This window comes from Mustela erminea, chromosome 17 (genome assembly GCF_009829155.1).
Source record: "Mustela erminea isolate mMusErm1 chromosome 17, mMusErm1.Pri, whole genome shotgun sequence".
NCBI classification, from domain to species: Eukaryota; Metazoa; Chordata; class Mammalia; order Carnivora; family Mustelidae; genus Mustela; species Mustela erminea.
The window spans coordinates 3125302-3144265 of NC_045630.1; the positions used below are offsets into that span (position 1 = coordinate 3125302).

The 18964-nt window shown below is 42.5% G+C and overlaps 1 protein-coding gene across 1 annotated transcript in view; it reads left to right on the forward strand.

The window, feature by feature from the left end:
- FMO1 (flavin containing dimethylaniline monoxygenase 1) overlaps positions 1–18652 on the forward strand; it is a 31406-nt gene extending 12754 nt beyond the window's left edge. The window contains exons 4-10 of the mRNA XM_032317175.1: positions 2412–2600; positions 5274–5436; positions 10410–10552; positions 12976–13175; positions 14988–15343; positions 15875–15947; positions 17710–18652. Coding sequence (XP_032173066.1) covers positions 2412–2600; positions 5274–5436; positions 10410–10552; positions 12976–13175; positions 14988–15343; positions 15875–15947; positions 17710–18052 — 1467 coding nt within the window. The 3' untranslated portion in view covers positions 18053–18652. The remainder of the gene's footprint in view (positions 1–2411; positions 2601–5273; positions 5437–10409; positions 10553–12975; positions 13176–14987; positions 15344–15874; positions 15948–17709) is intronic.
- The last annotated feature ends 312 nt before the right edge of the window (positions 18653–18964 follow it).

Consider the following 18964-nt stretch of genomic DNA (forward strand, 5'->3'; position numbering starts at 1 on the left):
AAAGTTTTTAATGTGACCATTAAACTAGCTTCTTGCTTGTTATTGTATCTAATCTGGACTGGAGGCAAAACCATGCTCTTCTCAAAGGATACTGTGTATCTAAACTGTTTCTAAGTTTTGCCTAAGAGCACACATAAGGAGAGAAACACAGTTCACAAAGGTACATTGATTGGAAAGGAAGAAGAAACTTTAAAGCAATCTCAGGAAGTTCAGGACTTTTTTTTTTTTTTTGGAGAGAGAGAGAGAGAGAGAGAGCATGGGCTGGGCGAGGGGCAGAGGCAGAGAGAATCTCAAGCAGCCTCCACACTGAGCCCAGACCCCGACACGGGGCTCAATCCCACGACCCTGAGATCATGACCTGAGCTGAAATCAAGAGTCAGCCGCTTAACCGACCGAGCCCCCCAGCTGCCCCCAGGACCTTCTTGTAACTGCCTTCCAAAGTGAAGCAAGTAGGGCTGTATTTTCAAAAATTATCCTCAACCTTTTATCAGTGGCCAGTTTATTCTCTAAGGTTATAACTAAACACCAGTTATCTTTCTTTTTTTAAGATTTTATTTGAGAGAGAGTGCACACATGGGAAACGGGCAGAGGGAGGGGAACTTGCACAAGCTGGGAAATAGGCAGAGAGAAGGGGACAAGCAGACCCCCTGTTGAGCAGCGAGCCCACCCTTGGTCTGGATCCCAGGACCCTGAGATCATGACCTGAGCCCAAGTTAGACACTTAACTGGTGGAGCCACCCAGATGCTCCAATATCAGTTATCCTCCGAAGAAAGAAAATGACAAGTTGTATGGATTTTTGGATAACAGTTTTCAAACTAACCTTAAAACTTCACTAACATAGTCCCACTGCCCATGACTAGGACACAACTCGACCATCAGAGCCCTCCTCACAGGGACCAGACAAAACTGAGACTGACCCGAGTCTCATTCAACACATAGGAGTCCACATGCTTGGATACTGAACAATGGCGAATTATCGCAGTGGAAGTTTCCAGATGCTTACTCTCAATTTCTGTCCGTCGCTTGTCACAGAGGCTAATGAACAAGTCAGCTCTGTCTTGCTGGGCCAACGTCGTCTCTGAGTCACACTGCTTTAGCTCTTTTGGCAGAATAAACGAGCAGGATTAAAATAGTCGCCCTGCCCAGAAGTCTTTAGATTCCAGTTTTCTAGATTTATTCTGGACAAAAAGACTGTCAGAGGGGGAGCCCCAGACAAGCAAGATACAGTGAACTCATTACTGATGAGCTGATGAGATTGGCAACATTAACCAAATCCACAACGATGTAAAAAAACAAAACAAAACAAAACAAAAAACCCACAATGATGTGTTTACAATTGTACTGTAATCTGTAATCACTGTAATCACCACACATTTCATGCAGATCTAGATTCACATCCTTTGAGAGAACAAAGTGAGCCCTCCTCCACGTGTGACGTTTATGTTTGCCTTAGGAAAAAAAACAACTATATGTAACCAAAATGGTAAATAATATTAAAATACTAAGGACCGGCTCACCATTAAACTCAGAATACCCTTCATAATACATCCCAAAGACAGAGGTCATGTATATTAATGACCGCATGTACCAAAACTGCTTATTATTCAACCTGGTGGGAGTTGTCTAAGATCCTGATATTTGCCATTTATTCAGGTCGAAACTGGGGGAGGGAAATGAGTCTTTCACCACCTACGCAGTAGCCAGTCTGGACAACTTTGACCTGCTTCTTCTCCCAAGACCTGAATCCAAACAGCTGCCCCATCCTGCGCCTTCTGTCTTTCTGCTGCCTCAGTTTCCACGTCTCTGTTTCAACACCACCGCCTCTGCTTAGGCTGACTTCAGCCATGGCTCGAGTGGGTTTCTGGTTCACCACCCTCCTTCCTTCCCGTCCAGACTTCTGTCCTTCATCTTTTCTAGAACAGGAATTATCTTTTCAAAATGTAACCGGAATCACTACCTCATTAAAAACTCAGAAGACTGCCATCACCTTCCAATAAAATCCAAATTCCTTAACTTTAGATGCAAACTCCTTCCTGATCTGAACCCCCTTCTGCGTAGTCCTTTCAACAATGCCCATGGAAACCAAACTACCTAGCAACTGTCCATCATGCAGACACAACTTCCTGGTCTATTTCCATATTTTCCGGTATTTTGCAGTAATGCCGTGTGAGTCTGGACAGGTGAGTTCATCCTGGGTTTGTTAACATGTAACGAATGAAATTACAACTCTCGTCATAAAATTCAGTGTTCCGTGTTCACCCTACCTCAAGGGCAGGACAACAAATCCCATTAGAAAGGGTAACCTTAATCTCTGTCAATGTTTAAAATGCCTAAAAATTAACATCCATTCCCCATGTGTGCACACGTGCACAAATCCATACACACTCATGTGTGTGCACTGTTTGTGCAGGAGCATGTTGAAGAAGGCAGAGCCAGCCTCTATAAGTCTGTGGTTTCCAACAGCTGCAAGGAGATGTCTTGTTACTCAGACTTTCCATTCCCAGAAGATTATCCAAACTATGTGCCAAATTCTCAATTCCTGGAATACCTCAAAATGTATGCAAACCGGTTCAACCTTCTGGAATACATTCGGTTCAAGGTAAGACACGAAACATCAGTCAGTAGTCAGAAAGTACTGCCTACCTGCTTCCTGTTTCTCTCAGTTGCCTCGCCCTTGGCTCTGTAGATGAGATCGTGAACTGGCAAGATTGAGGACACGGGGCTGGATTCCTCCCCTCGTACTCACACCCACCCTAAGTAAATCGGAGAGTGGAGGTGGGTACTTTCTGTAAGAATTCACACGTATACATTTTTAGTTTGTCATAATTTCATCCGAGAACCCAAAGGGACCTGAAAATATCAAACCACATTCGCTGCTTGGGACAAAAGCACATAGGGACATTGATGACTTCTACCAGTCCCTAGGTCCTCTCTTCTTGAGCACCCCTTTATAGGAAAAAAACATGTGCAGTGGCCCATACACAGAAGGACCTCACTATCTGAAGGAAATCTTCTCTAGACATCCTGGGGAATAGAAAAATCTTTGAATATTGGCACTTTTCACAGGTCTTATCTCCTCCCTCCCCATTTCCGAGAACAGAAGCAGGAAGAAGACAGGACAGAGGCAAACTAATACACTCTCTTTTTCCCCATTCTTTTCCTCCCCAAGAAACAGGACAATCCATGTGTTTTCCTTCTCCTACCTCCCCCTCTCCCTGCTACAGACGGGGATGGTAAGGAATTTCTAGGGAACTGAAAGCACCATGAATGACCAAAATTAGCAGTAAGTAAGATCCGTATTCACAACCTTAAAGGTACTGACCAACAGATCACCAGTACCTTGAAGAGATGCCTGCAACCGCATGTTCACTGCAGTATTAGTTATAATAGTCAAGACAGGGAAACAGCCCTAGTGTCCACCGATGGGTACACGGATAAAGAAAATGTCCCCCACACATACACACACACTGGAATGTTGTTTAGTCATAAAAGAAGAAGCAAATCCTGCCATTTGCTACAACATGGATGGGCCTTTAGAGTATTATGCTAAGTGAAATGTCAGAGAAATACCAAAAAAAAAAAAAAAATCACCAAACTCTTAGCAGATTGGTGGTTGCCAGAGGTGAAGAGTGGCGGCTGAGGGACATGGGCCAAGATGGTCAAAAGGTACAGACTCCCAGTTATGAGATAAATCAGTTCTGGTGAATATAGTTCATGATATTATAGATTTGAAAGTTGCTAAGAGAGTAAATCTTAAAAGTTCTTTTCACAAGAAAAAGAATTATAACTATGCAAAGTGATGAGTGTGAAATAGACTTACTATTTGTTGCAATTATTTTGCAGTTTATACATTATACATTTATACATTACACATACTATACATTTATCAGATCATTACATCATATACTTTAAACTTACACATGTTGTATGCCAACTATATTTCAACCAAATTGGGTAAAATGAAAGTATTCCCATTTTCCAAAGAGTATTTTACTCCACTTCCTTATCTTGCAAGGGATACAGTAAAAATGAAACACTATCATAGTGAATGGATATGATTCTCAGAAATATTTTTAATGCATCAGAGTTCCTGAATCTGATGAATTTCCTTTACTACATGCTGCCCCAAGTCTATTTTAAAATAATTGGAAAAGAAATGATTAAAGCTAGATTTTCACCCAAGTTTTAAGAGGATATACACATAAGAGATTTCTTTCCTGTGCATTCCAAATATTTAATTACAAATAGTTCTTTTTTTAAAAAAAAGATTTTATTTATTTATTTATTTATTTATTTATTTATTTGACAGAGACCACAAGTAGGCAGAGAGGCAGAGAGAGAGGGGGAAGCAGACTCCCCGCTGAGCAGAGAGCCCGATGCGGGGCTCGATCCCAGGACCCTGAGATCATGACCTGAGCCGAAGGCAGAGGCTTAACCCACTGAGCCACCCAGGCACCCCTAGTTCTTATATTTAAGACAAAAGTAAACTCTATTTTGAAATCAATTAATTTTTAATTAACTGAAAACTTAAATTTTAAAAAGAAAGAGTTCCTAATGCAAATGTTGGAGTCCAACAAGTGCTTCAAATATTATAAACCAAACAGTGACCCCATTAGGAAAGACCTGAGATGCCTGTCTTCTCTGAAAACTGAAAAAAGACAGGCAGCAAAGTCTCTTGGTCAGTAGAGTATTTATGCTCTTGGATTTGACTTGTACATTTATTTTACATATTTTCTGAATCAGAACCCTGCACCCATAAACATATATACATACTTGAGTAAAACAAACAAACAAAAAAATAGACTGACATTTGGACTCCTCCAGAACATTCAGGCCATAAAGTTAGCATTTTCCAATCATTCTCTGGATCTGGGAAAACTTCAGCAACATATCTATAGGACCTTTCATAAGGTCCAAATTTATGCTTTCAATTTATATTACCCACATCTCTACTGAAGCACAGCTCTGGAGATATATACGTAACAGAAAGATCATAGTTCTTGGTTCTATCATTTACTGTGAGAATTTGAGCAAAATCATTCAAACTTTTTGGATCTCATCACTTCTCTTAAATACCCCATCACAACTATAAGCTTAGAAAACTTGCATCCAGAAAACTATGGTTAGTCTGATAACTCGATTCAATTTCTAAGTTTATGCTTATTAATTATGGTGAGTCTGTGCTCTAGAACATTTCAAATGTCAGCTGTGGCCAGCAAGCTCTTACCAGAAACTTCACAACAATTAATTGTGACTATGATTCTTTTTTCAGACTAAAGTCTGCCAAGTAACAAAATGCCCAGATTTTACTGTCACCGGCCAGTGGGAGGTGGTCACTCAGCACGAAGGAAAACAGCAGTCTGCCGTCTTCGACGCTGTCATGGTCTGCACTGGTTTCCTTACTAACCCGTATTTGCCACTGGACTCTTTTCCAGGTACAGCATTTTCTGAAACTGACCCTAATTTGTCTCTTGGGAGTCAGGCTGCTACTGGCTTAATCTGGGAACGCATTTCTATGCTTCCTCCCTTCAACAGCTAAAGTTGTGAGGTAATAAGGATTTTTTCCTAACCAGCACTTTCTGGCCAGCTTTTGGCTTTTATTTGCTCCAAACAACCAATATGTGCCCAAAAAAGAGAATAAGTAACTAGCCAGCAGTTTTGTGCCTCACTGAGGTTCAGTGTCTCTCTTAAGTGATGGGCAACACTCAGAAAGTCTTATAAGACATGGGATGCTTACACAGGTAGTCAGCCTCAACAGCAGCAAACAGCCAAGGCTGAGTTAGAGGCCTGGACAACCTCACCCAACAGCAAACCTCATGGATCAAGCAAACAGAGCTCTACTGGACTGGCAGACCTTCCAACACTGGTCTTTTTTTTTTTTTTTTTTTAAGATTTTACTTACTTATTTGAGAGAGAGAGAGAGAGAGCATATGACTGGGGGCGTGGGAGGAGCTGCAGGCAGAGGGAGAAGCAGACTCCTCACAGAGCAGGGAGCCCAGGGCAGGACTCAGTCCCAGGACCCCGGGATCATGACCTGAGCCAAAGGCAGACGCTTAACCAACTGAGCACCCAGGCGCCCCTCTCAATACCAATCTTACCAGCCACTACCAACTGGTCGTTTGAAATCCCTGGCCAGTTCATCGTTAAGGAGCCTTTGAGCTCTCAAGTTCTGTGACTTTAGATTTGAAAAGGAGTGCTCCAGATCTCACCACCTCCCTCTCTGCCTCACAACAGGCTTGCGTAGTACAGAGTACACACATCCTAGGGTCATTGTTAACTGTTAACCAAAATTCAGATTCATTGAAGACTTTCAGAAACTTGTGTCTGGAAGCACACTGATCTGGAGGAAATTCCAGAGATGTTCCAAAAAATCTTAGTAAAAATAACAGATATCATAGAATAAATGAACAACTTCCCAAGATAACCACTTAATTCACTCAGATATATATGTTCTAGTGTGTTTACTAACACAAACACGCTCACCTAATAAAATGCTTATGCTGCCTGTGACAAAAGAGGGAAAAATATTAGTCTGATAGGAGACTCAGCCACAGGGTCTCATTTTTGCTTATTTGTGATCAAAGGATCTTGGTCTCGAGAGAATCTAAGATAATTTAACGTCCCGGGGTAGAATTATTATCTATGGATATTATGGAAAATAATAAGGATAATTCTAGGATTCTCCTCAAACTTGTCTAGCTCTCCCTCCTCAGCCAGTCCCAGGTCCATAATGGGTCCTGTCTTGCCGCCTCCAGTCGGCGACAGGAGAAGAATTAGGCACAGACAAGTCAGCTGCAAGAGACTGTGAGCAGGGCACCACAGTCGAAAAGGACTGCGGCCCGGGCAACAGCACCGTCTCACTTTTATTGGATAGAAACAATAGCCAACAGAAGGACTGATGAAGGTCACACGTTAATCCCGTCTTGCAGACAAGCAAGAAGGAGGATCAAGTTTATAGTTAAACAAGCACATTCAAAGGACTCATCTAACTAACAACGGGTGCTTCGGGGAAGAGAAAGGAGCGAGAACGGAACAGGGAAGCAGGTGGTTTTCCTTCCGCCCTGGGCGGGCCGGGCGTCCCCGGCTGCCCAGCTTCACGGTCGTACCTCGTCCTGCTCCCCAAAGACCTGTTGCCAGTATATGTATTTCTTAAGGCCATATCTAAATGTGCTTGGCAACTAGTAAAATCCTCCAGGGGTTACAGTTTAAGTAACAAATTGTTCATAGGGGCAGCAGCATCTCCCCCCTTTATTTGTAAAGAAGTAGAAAAGTTGATTTTGCAGCTTCTTGATTTTTCAGTCATTGGAGGGATTTTCGCGTGCTCCTGAGGACTAAGCATGAAACATTACAGCAATAAGAAGAATAATTATTCCACCTATAACCCTGAGACCAGTTTGTGTGATCCAAGTAGAAGAGTTTAAATCAGACAGAATATCATTAATTCTTTGAGTAAAACTCACTCCTGGAACGGATTGTAATGATGAGTGAGTAATACGTAGAATCGTATCTTGAAGTTGTTTAATATCTAAGGTTAGATTATTATCACCATAATGGTTACTAATATGTCGGCAAATTTTGCTCCAAGATACTTCTGATTCATTATAGGCATGGGGAGTAACACAGAAAAAAGAAACATTCCAATCACATAAAGTATGAAGTCTAAGCTTTATATTCTGAAGATCATCTCCCATATATATCATGGCTATTTCTAAATCAGAGACACGTTCATCTAATTTTTGATTTATGAACGTTTGTTGATTCCAGGCCTTGCTAGCATTCTTGTGCCACTTCTGTACAAATTGTGCAGTTTGTACAGTTTGATGCAAAGCCATTCCTGCAGTGGTCGCTGTAGCAGGAAAGGCTATAATTCCTAGAATAGCTGTTATAAGCAACCCAACAAATCTTTTTGTTCTATGGACCCAGTTCTTCAATACTGTTAAAAGTATATGTACATCTGGAGAGCTTTCCCAAACACGGTGGTGCTTCACTGGTAGCCAAATGCCTATTCTATCTCTAGCTAAAAGAATGATAGAATTGTCTGTATAAACATTCTTATCTACACAGTGAACACCTGACAGTTTAGACAGTCTATTTCTCTATTACTATGAATAAGTCATTTTTCCAATAACAAAAACATAGGGATCTCTAACACAAGCTCTTACCCATTCTCATCCATAAGGAAAAAAGAAAATGCATAGTTATTAGACTGATGAATGTAAGAGCCATTCCAAACTCTTACGTGACTTAAAGCGGTAGTGACCTTCCATAAGTTCTTTTTTCTTTTATGATAATCAACAAAAGGAGATGGCACAGAAAGTCCTTGCCCAAGCCACACCAGAGGTGCATCTCCTGAAGCTAAGGTTTGCAGTAAAATGGGATCATCAAAAACTTGACATTTTTACTTTCGATGAGGGAAGCAGGGTTCCCCAGTGCAATTGGTGACTGCCATCCCCTTAGGGGACCAGTCCCATATAATTCCATAGGAATCATTAATAACAATACTGGGGTGAGAAGCTCGACAATCCTTCCATAAAGGGCGAATTTCCTCATCAGACCACATTTGTGTTGGTTTGCATTTGGAAATAGGGGTGCTGCATTATAGGTAGGACCCCGATATTTGTAGGCTTGGAATCCTTTAATGGAGAGTAAATGTAACTGAGCTTTAGCCAAATAATTGTTAGTAGGAAGGCCCACCAACCATCTTTGATTACCAGGGACAAGACAACTGAAATGATTGCCGATACATATTGGCCTATTTTGATATCCAAAAGTAAGATTAATATTTGTGCCCTGTTTGCCCACAGTTGAAACACTGACAGGAACATTGGGACAACTAGATTCTTCAGATGAGGAGGATCAGGATAGGAGTCAAGGTCTGGGCAAGAGAAAGAGGGTCAAACTAAGCAAGTAGCACCAAAGATCAATCTATAATGGATTTTTTTTTAAAGATTTTATTTATTTATTTGACAGAGAGAGATTACAAGTAGGCAGAGAGGCACGCAGAGAGAGAGAGGAGGAAGCAGGCTCCCTGCTGAGCAGAGAGCCCGATGCGGGACTCGATCCCAGGACCCTGAGATCATGACCTGAGCCGAAGGCAGTGGCTTAACCCACTGAGCCACCCAGGCGCCCTATAATGGATGTTTTGAAACATAAAAGTTTTCTAGAAGAACTATTGTTTTGGACTATAAAGCTACCTGAGTTAATATTTGAATTCAGTTGGATCATTATTAAATTCTAAAGGCTCCAGATTATGGTGAGTTTTAACTGAGACTCATATCAGATTTCTAATGATTCAAGGTGAGCTAAAGAGTGACCAGATCTTTTTTTTTTTTTAACGGCTTTTTTTTTTTAATTTTTTATTTTTTATAAACATATATTTTTATCCCCAGGGGTACAGGTCTGTGAATCACCAGGTTTACACACTTCACAGCACTCACCAAAGCACACAACCTCCCCAATGTCCATAATCCCACCCCCTTCTCCCAAACCCCCTCCCCCCAGCAACCCTCAGTTTGTTTTGTGAGATTAAGAGTCACTTATGGTTTGTCTCCCTCCCAATCCCATCTTGTTTCATTGATTCTTCTCCTACCCACTTAAGCCCCCATGTTGCATCACCACTTCCTCATATCAGGGAGATCATATGATAGTTGTCTTTCTCTGCTTGACTTATTTCGCTAAGCATGATACGCTCTAGTTCCATCCATGTTGAAGAGTGACCAGATCTTAATGAGGCCACTTGCCACAAGCACCCGTATTTATCCCCTGACATCTTATCACTTTTTCTGGAAAAAATAGGTTCTTTGTATAGAATGTATTACTTTTGATTGATTGTGTTAATGCAACCTTGAGAGTATTTTCCAAAACTATCCGTTCACATTTAATGTTTCAGTAAGAAATTTGGCCTCAGCTGCCTGAGATACCCTTTCTAGTTAGAACAGTAGATCTGACCCCAGTATAACGAACACGATCCCGTTTTCTGAGAGCTAGCTCCTGCTGACTCAGCACACTCAGCCTTAGTTCCAGTCAGTCGCCAAGGTAAACTATCCGTGAACCTCCCCAACCCACAGGGACCTTTTCAAATAAGAACCACATTTTAGGGGCACCTGAGTGGCTCAGTTGGTTAAGCGACTGCCTTTGGCTCAGGTCATGATCCCAGGGTCCTGGGATGGAGCCCAGCATCAGGCTCCTGCTCAGTAGAGAGCCTGCTTCTTCCTCCCCACTCCCCCTGCTTGTGTTCCCTCTCTCACTCTGTCACTCTCTGTCAAATAATTAAATAAAGTATTTTTTAAAATAAATAAATAATAAAAATAACCAAAATAATCCAACAAGAAGATATTAATAGAACAACATTTATGTTTCATTCGCTGATCCTATAAAATTATTTATTTGTGACTTTCTTTTTCTATAGGTATAAATATCTTTAAAGGCCAGTACTTTCATAGCCGACAGTATAAACATCCAGATATATTTAAGGACAAGAGAGTCCTTGTGATTGGAATGGGGAATTCAGGCACAGACATTGCTGTGGAGGCCAGCCACCTGGCTAAAAAGGTACCTTTCTTCATGTGACTTAATGAAGAACTTTATCTTAAGATGCATGCCTCGGGATGCATGAATGTGAAAAATGATGACAGAAATAAATATGCCTAAAGCACACACACATTTAAAAAAAAACTGATTTTTTAAAAAGATTTTATTTATTTATTTATCAGAGAGAAGAGAGGGAGCACAAGCAGGGGAAGCAGCAGGCAGAGGGGGAAGCAGGCTCCCTGATGAGCAGGGAGCCCCATGCAGGACTCAATCCCAGGACCCCAGGATCATGACCTGAGCTGAAGGCAGATGTTTAACTGACTGAACCACCCAGCCATCCCAAAAAAAAAAAGATTTTTAAACCATTTTTTCTTATGTATTTATAAATTTTTTACTGCAAATTCCAAGAGTCACTTTTCCTCCAAGACCAACTTCTCTGACCTCCTGTTTTTGTCATTTTCCCGGTCATCCAACAAGAGCTACAGGAGACAACTGGGTCTTACTTACCTAGACCCATCGGTGAGAAAATCCTGTCCTTTTTCCTTTGAAGATTTCCCATCGCTTTTTCCTTCCTTTCTTTGTTAATATCCACTACCCTCAACGGGTCCGTACAATAAGGTCTGTACAATGAGTCCATACAATAATCCCCCTAATAATAATTGTAGAAATGATTCATATTTATTGGGGCTTCCTCTGTGCCAGGCACTCACTAAATGCCTTACTGTCTGACCTCAACCAGTCATCAAAAGAAGCCGTGGGAGTGGGTCCCGTCAGTACGCTTGACTGTAGTGAAGAAATGGAGGCTTACAGAAGCTGAGGAGGCTGCCTGACGTTGTACCACTAGCAGATGGCTGAGCCAGCCTTCAAGTTCAAGTCCCTCCGGCCCAACGCACCTGTTCCTAATTCTACCCACATCCCCGCATGCCCACTCCCTCCCCCACATGCAGTGACCCATCCATACAGACACCCTAACACCCACAAACAAATCCTCTGACAAGCCAGCTGTCGTTATGACACTCTCATGTTTAAAGACTTCTAATAACTCGCTAAAAAAGAAATGTCAATTATACTCAAGTAAAAACAAAAAAGTGGGAAAGAGAAGCAGAGGAGACAGATCTGAGAAAGCACGGGCCACTTTTTGACCACTTTGCCAAACCAAGGAAGCTAGGAAAGCTCTGCGGGCTCTGTGCTCCTGCCAAAATGTACAGGAAACTCCTACTAAAATAGAACGGAATGGAACGGGATGGATAAAATAAAATAAGCAACACAAAAGAAAATATTAATAAGAAATTGCAGGTGAATTAGCCTTGCATTATAGGGTTCTCCTTAATTCGATTCAAATCTGCAATTTCAGCTTTATCCCCCACTACTCTGAGCCCTTTCCGATTCTGCATCTCTTTTCCCCTTTCCTCGTACCCGACCCCTCTCCTCCTGCAGTGCCTTTCCTCCTTTTTCCACAACCCGCAAGATCATGCCCAGCTATCTCACCCCAACACAGTGATCTCTCCCTGCTACGAATTTAGGTAATAATTTTAATGAACATTCCTCAGTTGGCGGTAGGAACAACAAATCAAGATGAGTTGTGCCCAATGTTGTGCCAGGCACTGGGAATCACTGAAGAACACAATAGAAACAAGATTTCTGCCATCATGGAGCACAGGGTCGTGGGGGACACAGATGCCAATGAAATAAGTACAGATAATTAGATCGCTGATTGCAAGAGTGACAATAGCCATGAAGAAAAAGGACTGGGAGTGTGGGACTATAATATTCCTTTCGGGGACTTTCAAAAAAGGACCTGATTGATTGATGGATCTGGGGAGACTAACAGTTTGGAGGAGTTATCCTGAAAGAAGAAAAAGGAGGTCCTGAAATAAAAAACAACACAGTCTCGCCCACTATGACCACCACATGTGGGCAGCACGTTATTGTTTCTATTTCTGTAATGATCAGAAATTTCAAATTCAGTCAGCTGGTAAGCTCAAATAGCAACTCTGAAAAGGAAAAAAGAGAGCGAGAGAGAACTCGTCAGAACGAATTGGGTTACTGAACTCTGTCAATTCCAACAATGGTTTCTGTTGAAACTCTCTGTAGACAACTTTCAGTTGTTGGCATACCTACAAAATTGTAACCACCTGCTCCTTGTTTTTTCACGTGAAACTTTCAGCTCCCCTCTCTTGTCACAGTACCTCACTCACGGCAGTGGCTGGCAGATAGTAAGCTTGTTACATGTTCTAAGGCATTTTAATACTCTAGATGCTCAAACCATGATCTCAAAAGAATAACTTAAAGATGGGAGCTGGAGGTGTCAGAAATATGTGGTTGAGGATGTATTTTGAGGGTGGTATTTCTCGTGCCATTCTAATTGTGAAACTTCCTGAATTTCTGGCAAAGCCAACCCTGTTCCCTGGCTCAGACTGAGTGGTTTCTTTGATTGTTTCTAGGTGTTCCTCAGCACCACAGGAGGGGCCTGGGTGATGAGTCGAGTCTTTGACTCAGGGTACCCATGGGACATGGTGTTCACGACTCGATTTCAGAACATGCTCAGAAATTCTCTCCCAACTCCAATTGTGACTTGGTTGATGGCAAGAAAGATGAACAGCTGGTTCAATCATGCAAATTACGGCTTAATACCAGAAGACAGGTAAATATAGTGTATCTGCTGAGGGCTGTTGGGCAGAAGGAACCTTGATCCTTCCACTGGCATATCCAAACCAGGCAATTACACAACCATGTGACTGAACATGAAAGAAGACATCATACAAAGGTACTTCATGAGCCCTGTGTTTGAGTTCTTGGTAAGCGAAACTATAAATTTCATCTTGTCAATAACCCTTTAAAGTATTATTATAGTCTCCTGTTTATCCTGGGTAAACTGAGGCTTCACAAAGTTCAACTACTTGCCCAAGCTCGTTTAGTAATAAGCGAGCTCTGTGAGCTAGGCAAGTTGCATAAGCCTCAGCTACAGCGATCCAAAGAGAGTGACTTGTCTATGACTACTTTGACATAAGCCACACGCCTTGTTTCACTGTGTGGGAAAAATCAAATGCTCTAGTTGCCCCTTGTCACCTCTCCAACAGCAATGCCTTCTTGCCCCTGTCAAGATGACCTGGATCTCAGTCTGTCCTAAATTCAGTCTATAACTGAGTGACCACCTACAACTTACCTCATTAGCAAGAACTGAAGGCTCTGCTTTCTCGTTCATTAGTTTGTACAATGACATTCCATTACCAGCATGGCACCTTAGCCTGGAGATCCTGTCTGATCTATCCCCAGACTTCACTCTGGGCCGCATGGATCACGGGGCGCCCAAGCCCCCGCTGACGGCACGCAGCCCCCTTGTGTGCGCCCACACACCCGCTTCCTCGGGCTCTCTTCATCTTCTCTCACGTATCTTCCTCTCACCCTGCTCTCCGCTTGCCTCTACTGTCACCATCTCTTCCTTCCGTATTTCCTACCTACCCTCTTCCATGTCCTACCTTGAAGCCCCTTGGGGGTTTTGACTCTTGGCACCAGAACTTTGTCTACCATAAGCTTTGTTTAACCTGGGTGGCAGCGTGGGGTCTACAAACCATAAACCTTAAAAGATGTGAAATGAGCCTAAGGAGCTATCATCCCTTCACTCTTGGATTTAATCTTTTATCATTTCCAAACTTCTTACGTACATACTGTTTCATGCTTCCATGTTATTTGGCTTGCCATGCTGTTTGGGATATTGGAAATTTTGAGACCAACCCCAACCTCCATCTATTTCATATGCTCTTCATCCTACCCAATGAACTACGGATGCAAGCATCAGTATCCCTATTTTACAGATGAATAAAACCCAATGGGGACCAAATGACTTCCTCAAGCTCTGTTAAGTATAAACATTAGGATAAGAAGCCACCCTTGCTCCTTCCTATTCGAGTGCTCTTTTCCATTTTAGCCCACTGTCTCTTTCTGTGCTTCACCAGAACCTCAAAATGGCTCAGCTCATTTAAAATCATCTCACAAAGTATTTGCTTAGTGAGCCCAAAGACAGAGGCAGAGAAAGATCACTCTGCCCTTGTTCCTTTTAAACACACGCCTGCTTTCCTGGTCCCGTTGCTCCCTAGGCGGAGAGAGCCTCCGCAGTTCTCGCAGCTGTAGAAGTCCCCGGCTTCCCTTGGAGTCCTTCCGCACTGGGTTATCTGTAAAGACACGGATAACGGAGATCTGAAAGTCAGCAAGGGAAACGGGAGCCAGGGAAAGCTCTGAGCCCCTCCTCCATAGGCTCCCAAACACTAGTAAATGGTAAGCACGTTTCCTCGTCTTGGACACTCATGAGTCCTTCCCACAGAAGGGGCTTGTCCCATGGCCGGCACCTCCTGCCTGGCCAAGGGGAGAATCCCAGTATGAAGAAAGGAGGAAGGGAGAGGGACGGCTGGCCTCACCGGCCCCTGGCGGTCTCGCCCCTGCCCACGCTTCTGTTTAGGACGCAGCTGAGAGAGCCTGTGCTAAATGACGAGCTTCCGGGCCGGATCATCACTGGGAAAGTGCTCATCAAGCCAAGCATAAAGGAGGTGAAGGAAAACTCTGTCATCTTCAACAACACCCCCAAGGAAGAGCCTATCGATATCATCGTCTTTGCCACGGGCTACACCTTTGCTTTCCCCTTCCTGGATGAGACCACAGTCAAAGTTGAAAACGGCCAGGCATCGTTGTACAAGTACATTTTCCCTGCGCACCTGCCACGGCCAACTCTGGCTGTCATTGGCCTCATCAAACCCTTGGGCTCCATGATACCCACAGGAGAAACCCAAGCGCGATGGGCTGTCCGGGTCCTGAAAGGTATGTTCCCGAGAAGCTGCTGGGCACATGTGGTTTTGGTTTGCCATGTTATTTGGGATATTGGAAATTCTGAGACCATCTCCCACTCCTCAAAACAACACAGTCTTTAAAAGCAGGATCCATTCTATTCTTCGTGGAATTACACTATCGTAACGAATTTGAGCCATTACCAGCACAAAAGATAAATCAGGGGGTCAAAAAAGACAAGTTGCATCTACCTGTTATTTTTGCAGAATGAACAGGTTCAATTTGAATGGAAAGTTTCAGTCAGTGGAGTGGCAGAACTCAGCTGTGAGGTTTTGTTTTATGGGTTAACTAGGGAGATGACCCAGAGGATACAACTTCTCGGCTGCTAACATTATTACCAGGGGCATACCTCCAATCTGTGTAGGCTGCTACCACTTTTTTTGCCAGAAGAACAGATAAGTCGCTGGGTACTAAGAGTGAAACGTGAGCAGTGGTAAAGCATCTTGACCCACTAGGCAAGCAGGCCTAAAGTTAAATTGCCTTTTTTGTTCGTACGTTGCATAGGTATAAATAAGCTACCACCGCAAAATGTCATGATAGAGGAAATCAATGAAAGAAAAGAAAACAAACACAGCGGGTAAGTTAACTAAGTTAACCCCTCATGCATCTTTTTTGAATCATCACTCAAATGGGTAAAAACAGTGGCAGAAGAGATGACTTAAAGGAAACGGACTCAGTGGGGAAAAAATCTAGGCTAGCCTGTTTAAGGTGAGAGGGCAGCAAGAAACTGAGGAGTTGAAGTGTCCCCAAACTGTCACTTCGGACGATGGTCACCTAATGCCACCTGGAGTCTGGATTCTTTTTTGTTGTTCTTGTTATGTTATGTTAGTCACCATACGGTATGTCATTAGTTTTTGATGTAGTGTTCCAAGATTCACTGTTTCATATCACACCCAGGGGTGGAGTCTGGATTCTAAACCAAATATAATTCAGTCTCATCTACCGGATATGTTATTCATGCCTTATTTATAATCAGGCAGAGCTATGCACAGCACTCTGATGCCAGCAGAGACTGCTCATTCATTCATTCGACAAATCTTTCTCCAACTGTGTTATTTATTCAGAAGCTACTCTAGAGTGGGACTCTGCTAACTCTGGCCTGCAGGCCAAACCGGCTGACCACCTGAATTTTTCTTTTCTGAATTTTTTCTTAATAATTTTTGAAAGATTTTATTTATTTATTGAGGGGAGAGAGAGAGAGAATGAACAGGGAGAGAGGCAGAGGAGGAGGGAGAAGCAGACTCCTCACTGAGCAGGGAGCCCAATGCAGGACTCGATCCCGGGACCCTGGGATCATGACCTGAGCTGAAGGCAGGCCCTTAACTGACAGAGCGACCCAGGTGCCCCTCTTTTACATTTTTAGATGGATGGACAGAAAGAAGAATATTCTGTGATATGTGAAAATTACAGGAAATCTAAATCACAGTGGCCATAAACTTTTATGAGAACACAGCCACACTCATGGTTGCTTTTGAGTTACAATAGCAGAGCTGAGTAGTTGAGACAGAGACCATAATATGGCCTAAACGCACTTAACATCTGGCCTTTTGCCCAAATAAGTTTGTTGACTCTGTTCCCTGGAGAAGAGGCTTCCTCTTATGCTCTGCTGTCTGGCTGGTACAACATCGAAAACTAATGACATACTGTATGGTGACTAACATAACATAACCAAAAAAAAAAAGTTTTAAAATGATTGCATTTAAGAATTGTTATCACTTCTCTAATTTATACATGTTTGCAAACTTCATGCTGATCTATCCTGGACAAAGCATTAAATCCCCAAATAATAAACACATTTTAGATGTCTCTTTTTCACCCTCAACCTGGAGTATAAATCGATCTCCATTATAGAATTCTGCTGTAACACAGATAATTAATTAGAACTGCACAGTGGAAAGGCTTCTTGTCATAGGGCAATCAGTGATTTCAGGGACTAGACCAGCAGTACAGGGGATTCCACCCTATTGATTTTTGTGGACTTTTCCATTTTACAAATCTAACAATAATTGAGTTTTAGAAAAATCTAGGAATAGTGAAGTTATGTAAAAACTTTTTTTCTAGAAATTACTAATTATTTGACAAAAGAACTAAACAATGCCAGCTGCCTTCATGAGCATTTGGAGCACTACGTATACACAGTGTCTTGTCAAGGAGCTCATCTAGCTTTTACATGCATATATATAATGAGACCATCAGACAGCTATGGGCTTGGAGGGAAGGACACACAAACCATTTCAAATTGTCTGGTGTTGCTGTTTACTTTTGGCACTTTTACTTATTCTGGATTATCATTATTTTACCTTTTTGTCTTCTTTATCCCCAATTTTCCTTTCCTAAAGGTTTGGCTTGTGTTACTGCAAAGCTTTACAGTCAGATTATATCACATACATAGATGAACTCCTGACCAGTATCAATGCAAAACCCAACCTATTCTCTCTGCTCCTGACGGACCCGCGCCTGGCTTTCACCATCTTCTTCGGCCCATGCACGCCGTACCAGTTCCGCCTGACTGGCCCAGGGAAATGGAAAGGAGCCAGAAATGCCATCTTGACCCAGTGGGATCGAACATTCAAAGTCACCAAAACGCGAATCGTACAAGAATCCCCATCTCCCTTTGCAAGCTTACTTAAACTCTTAAGCCTTCTGGCTTTGCTTCTGGCCATTTTCCTGATTTTCCTGTAAAAAAAAAAAAAAAAAAAAAGATTGCCCAGGTGGCTTGTCCAATGCCCCTCGTAGATTTACAGGGCTCTGGTCCTTCCGTTGCCACGTCATTCTCTTTATCATAGCCGTGAGCCTTACTGGAGTGGTGATGGCCATGGCCCATCCTTCCCTGGCTGCCACTGGTATTGCTGGGCTTCTCCTGCTGCCCCGGCTTCCAGTGCTAGAGGAAGAGAAGTGGTCATGATTTCTGTGCATTTGAAGGCTGCTGGGAAGTTCCATGTTCCCTTTACAAGAGAGCTGTTTAAGACAGCACTCAGCATTCCTAGCTCTCTCTCATATAAACCATTTTCATAGGCCTCAACTAAGCCCCCTACTTCACAAAAGATTTGGTTGTAGCAGAATGATCCTGTATGGTATCAGCCTCAGACATAAAAAGAAAGGAAAAAAACCTAGAAATTCAATGTTTCAAGTGGTCTTTTATGCTCTTTTTCCAAGTTGGGGAAAAGATGCAGGCAAAGAGAGAAGAGGACGAGGTGTCCACTCCTAAAAGCCATCAAAGAATTGAGGGTTCAGCAAATTCCCTGGAACCTGTCTAAAGGAATGTAGGGACTGCAGAGAAAGACAAAGACCATATGATTTCACTTATACCTAGAACCTAAAAAACAAAGTAACAAGTAAACAAAACAACAACAAAGAAACAAAATCCAGAAATAGGCTCATAAATACAGGGAACTAGTGGTTGCCAGACGGGGAGGGGTGGAGGAATGGGCAAAATAGGAGAAAGGATTAAGAGGTACAGAGTTCTGGCTACGAAACAAGTAGGTCACGGGGACAAAAAGTACAGGAATAGAGTCAATAATATTATAACTTTGTATGCTGACAGATGTAACTATGCCTATGGTAAGCATTTTGCAATATATATATATATATAAT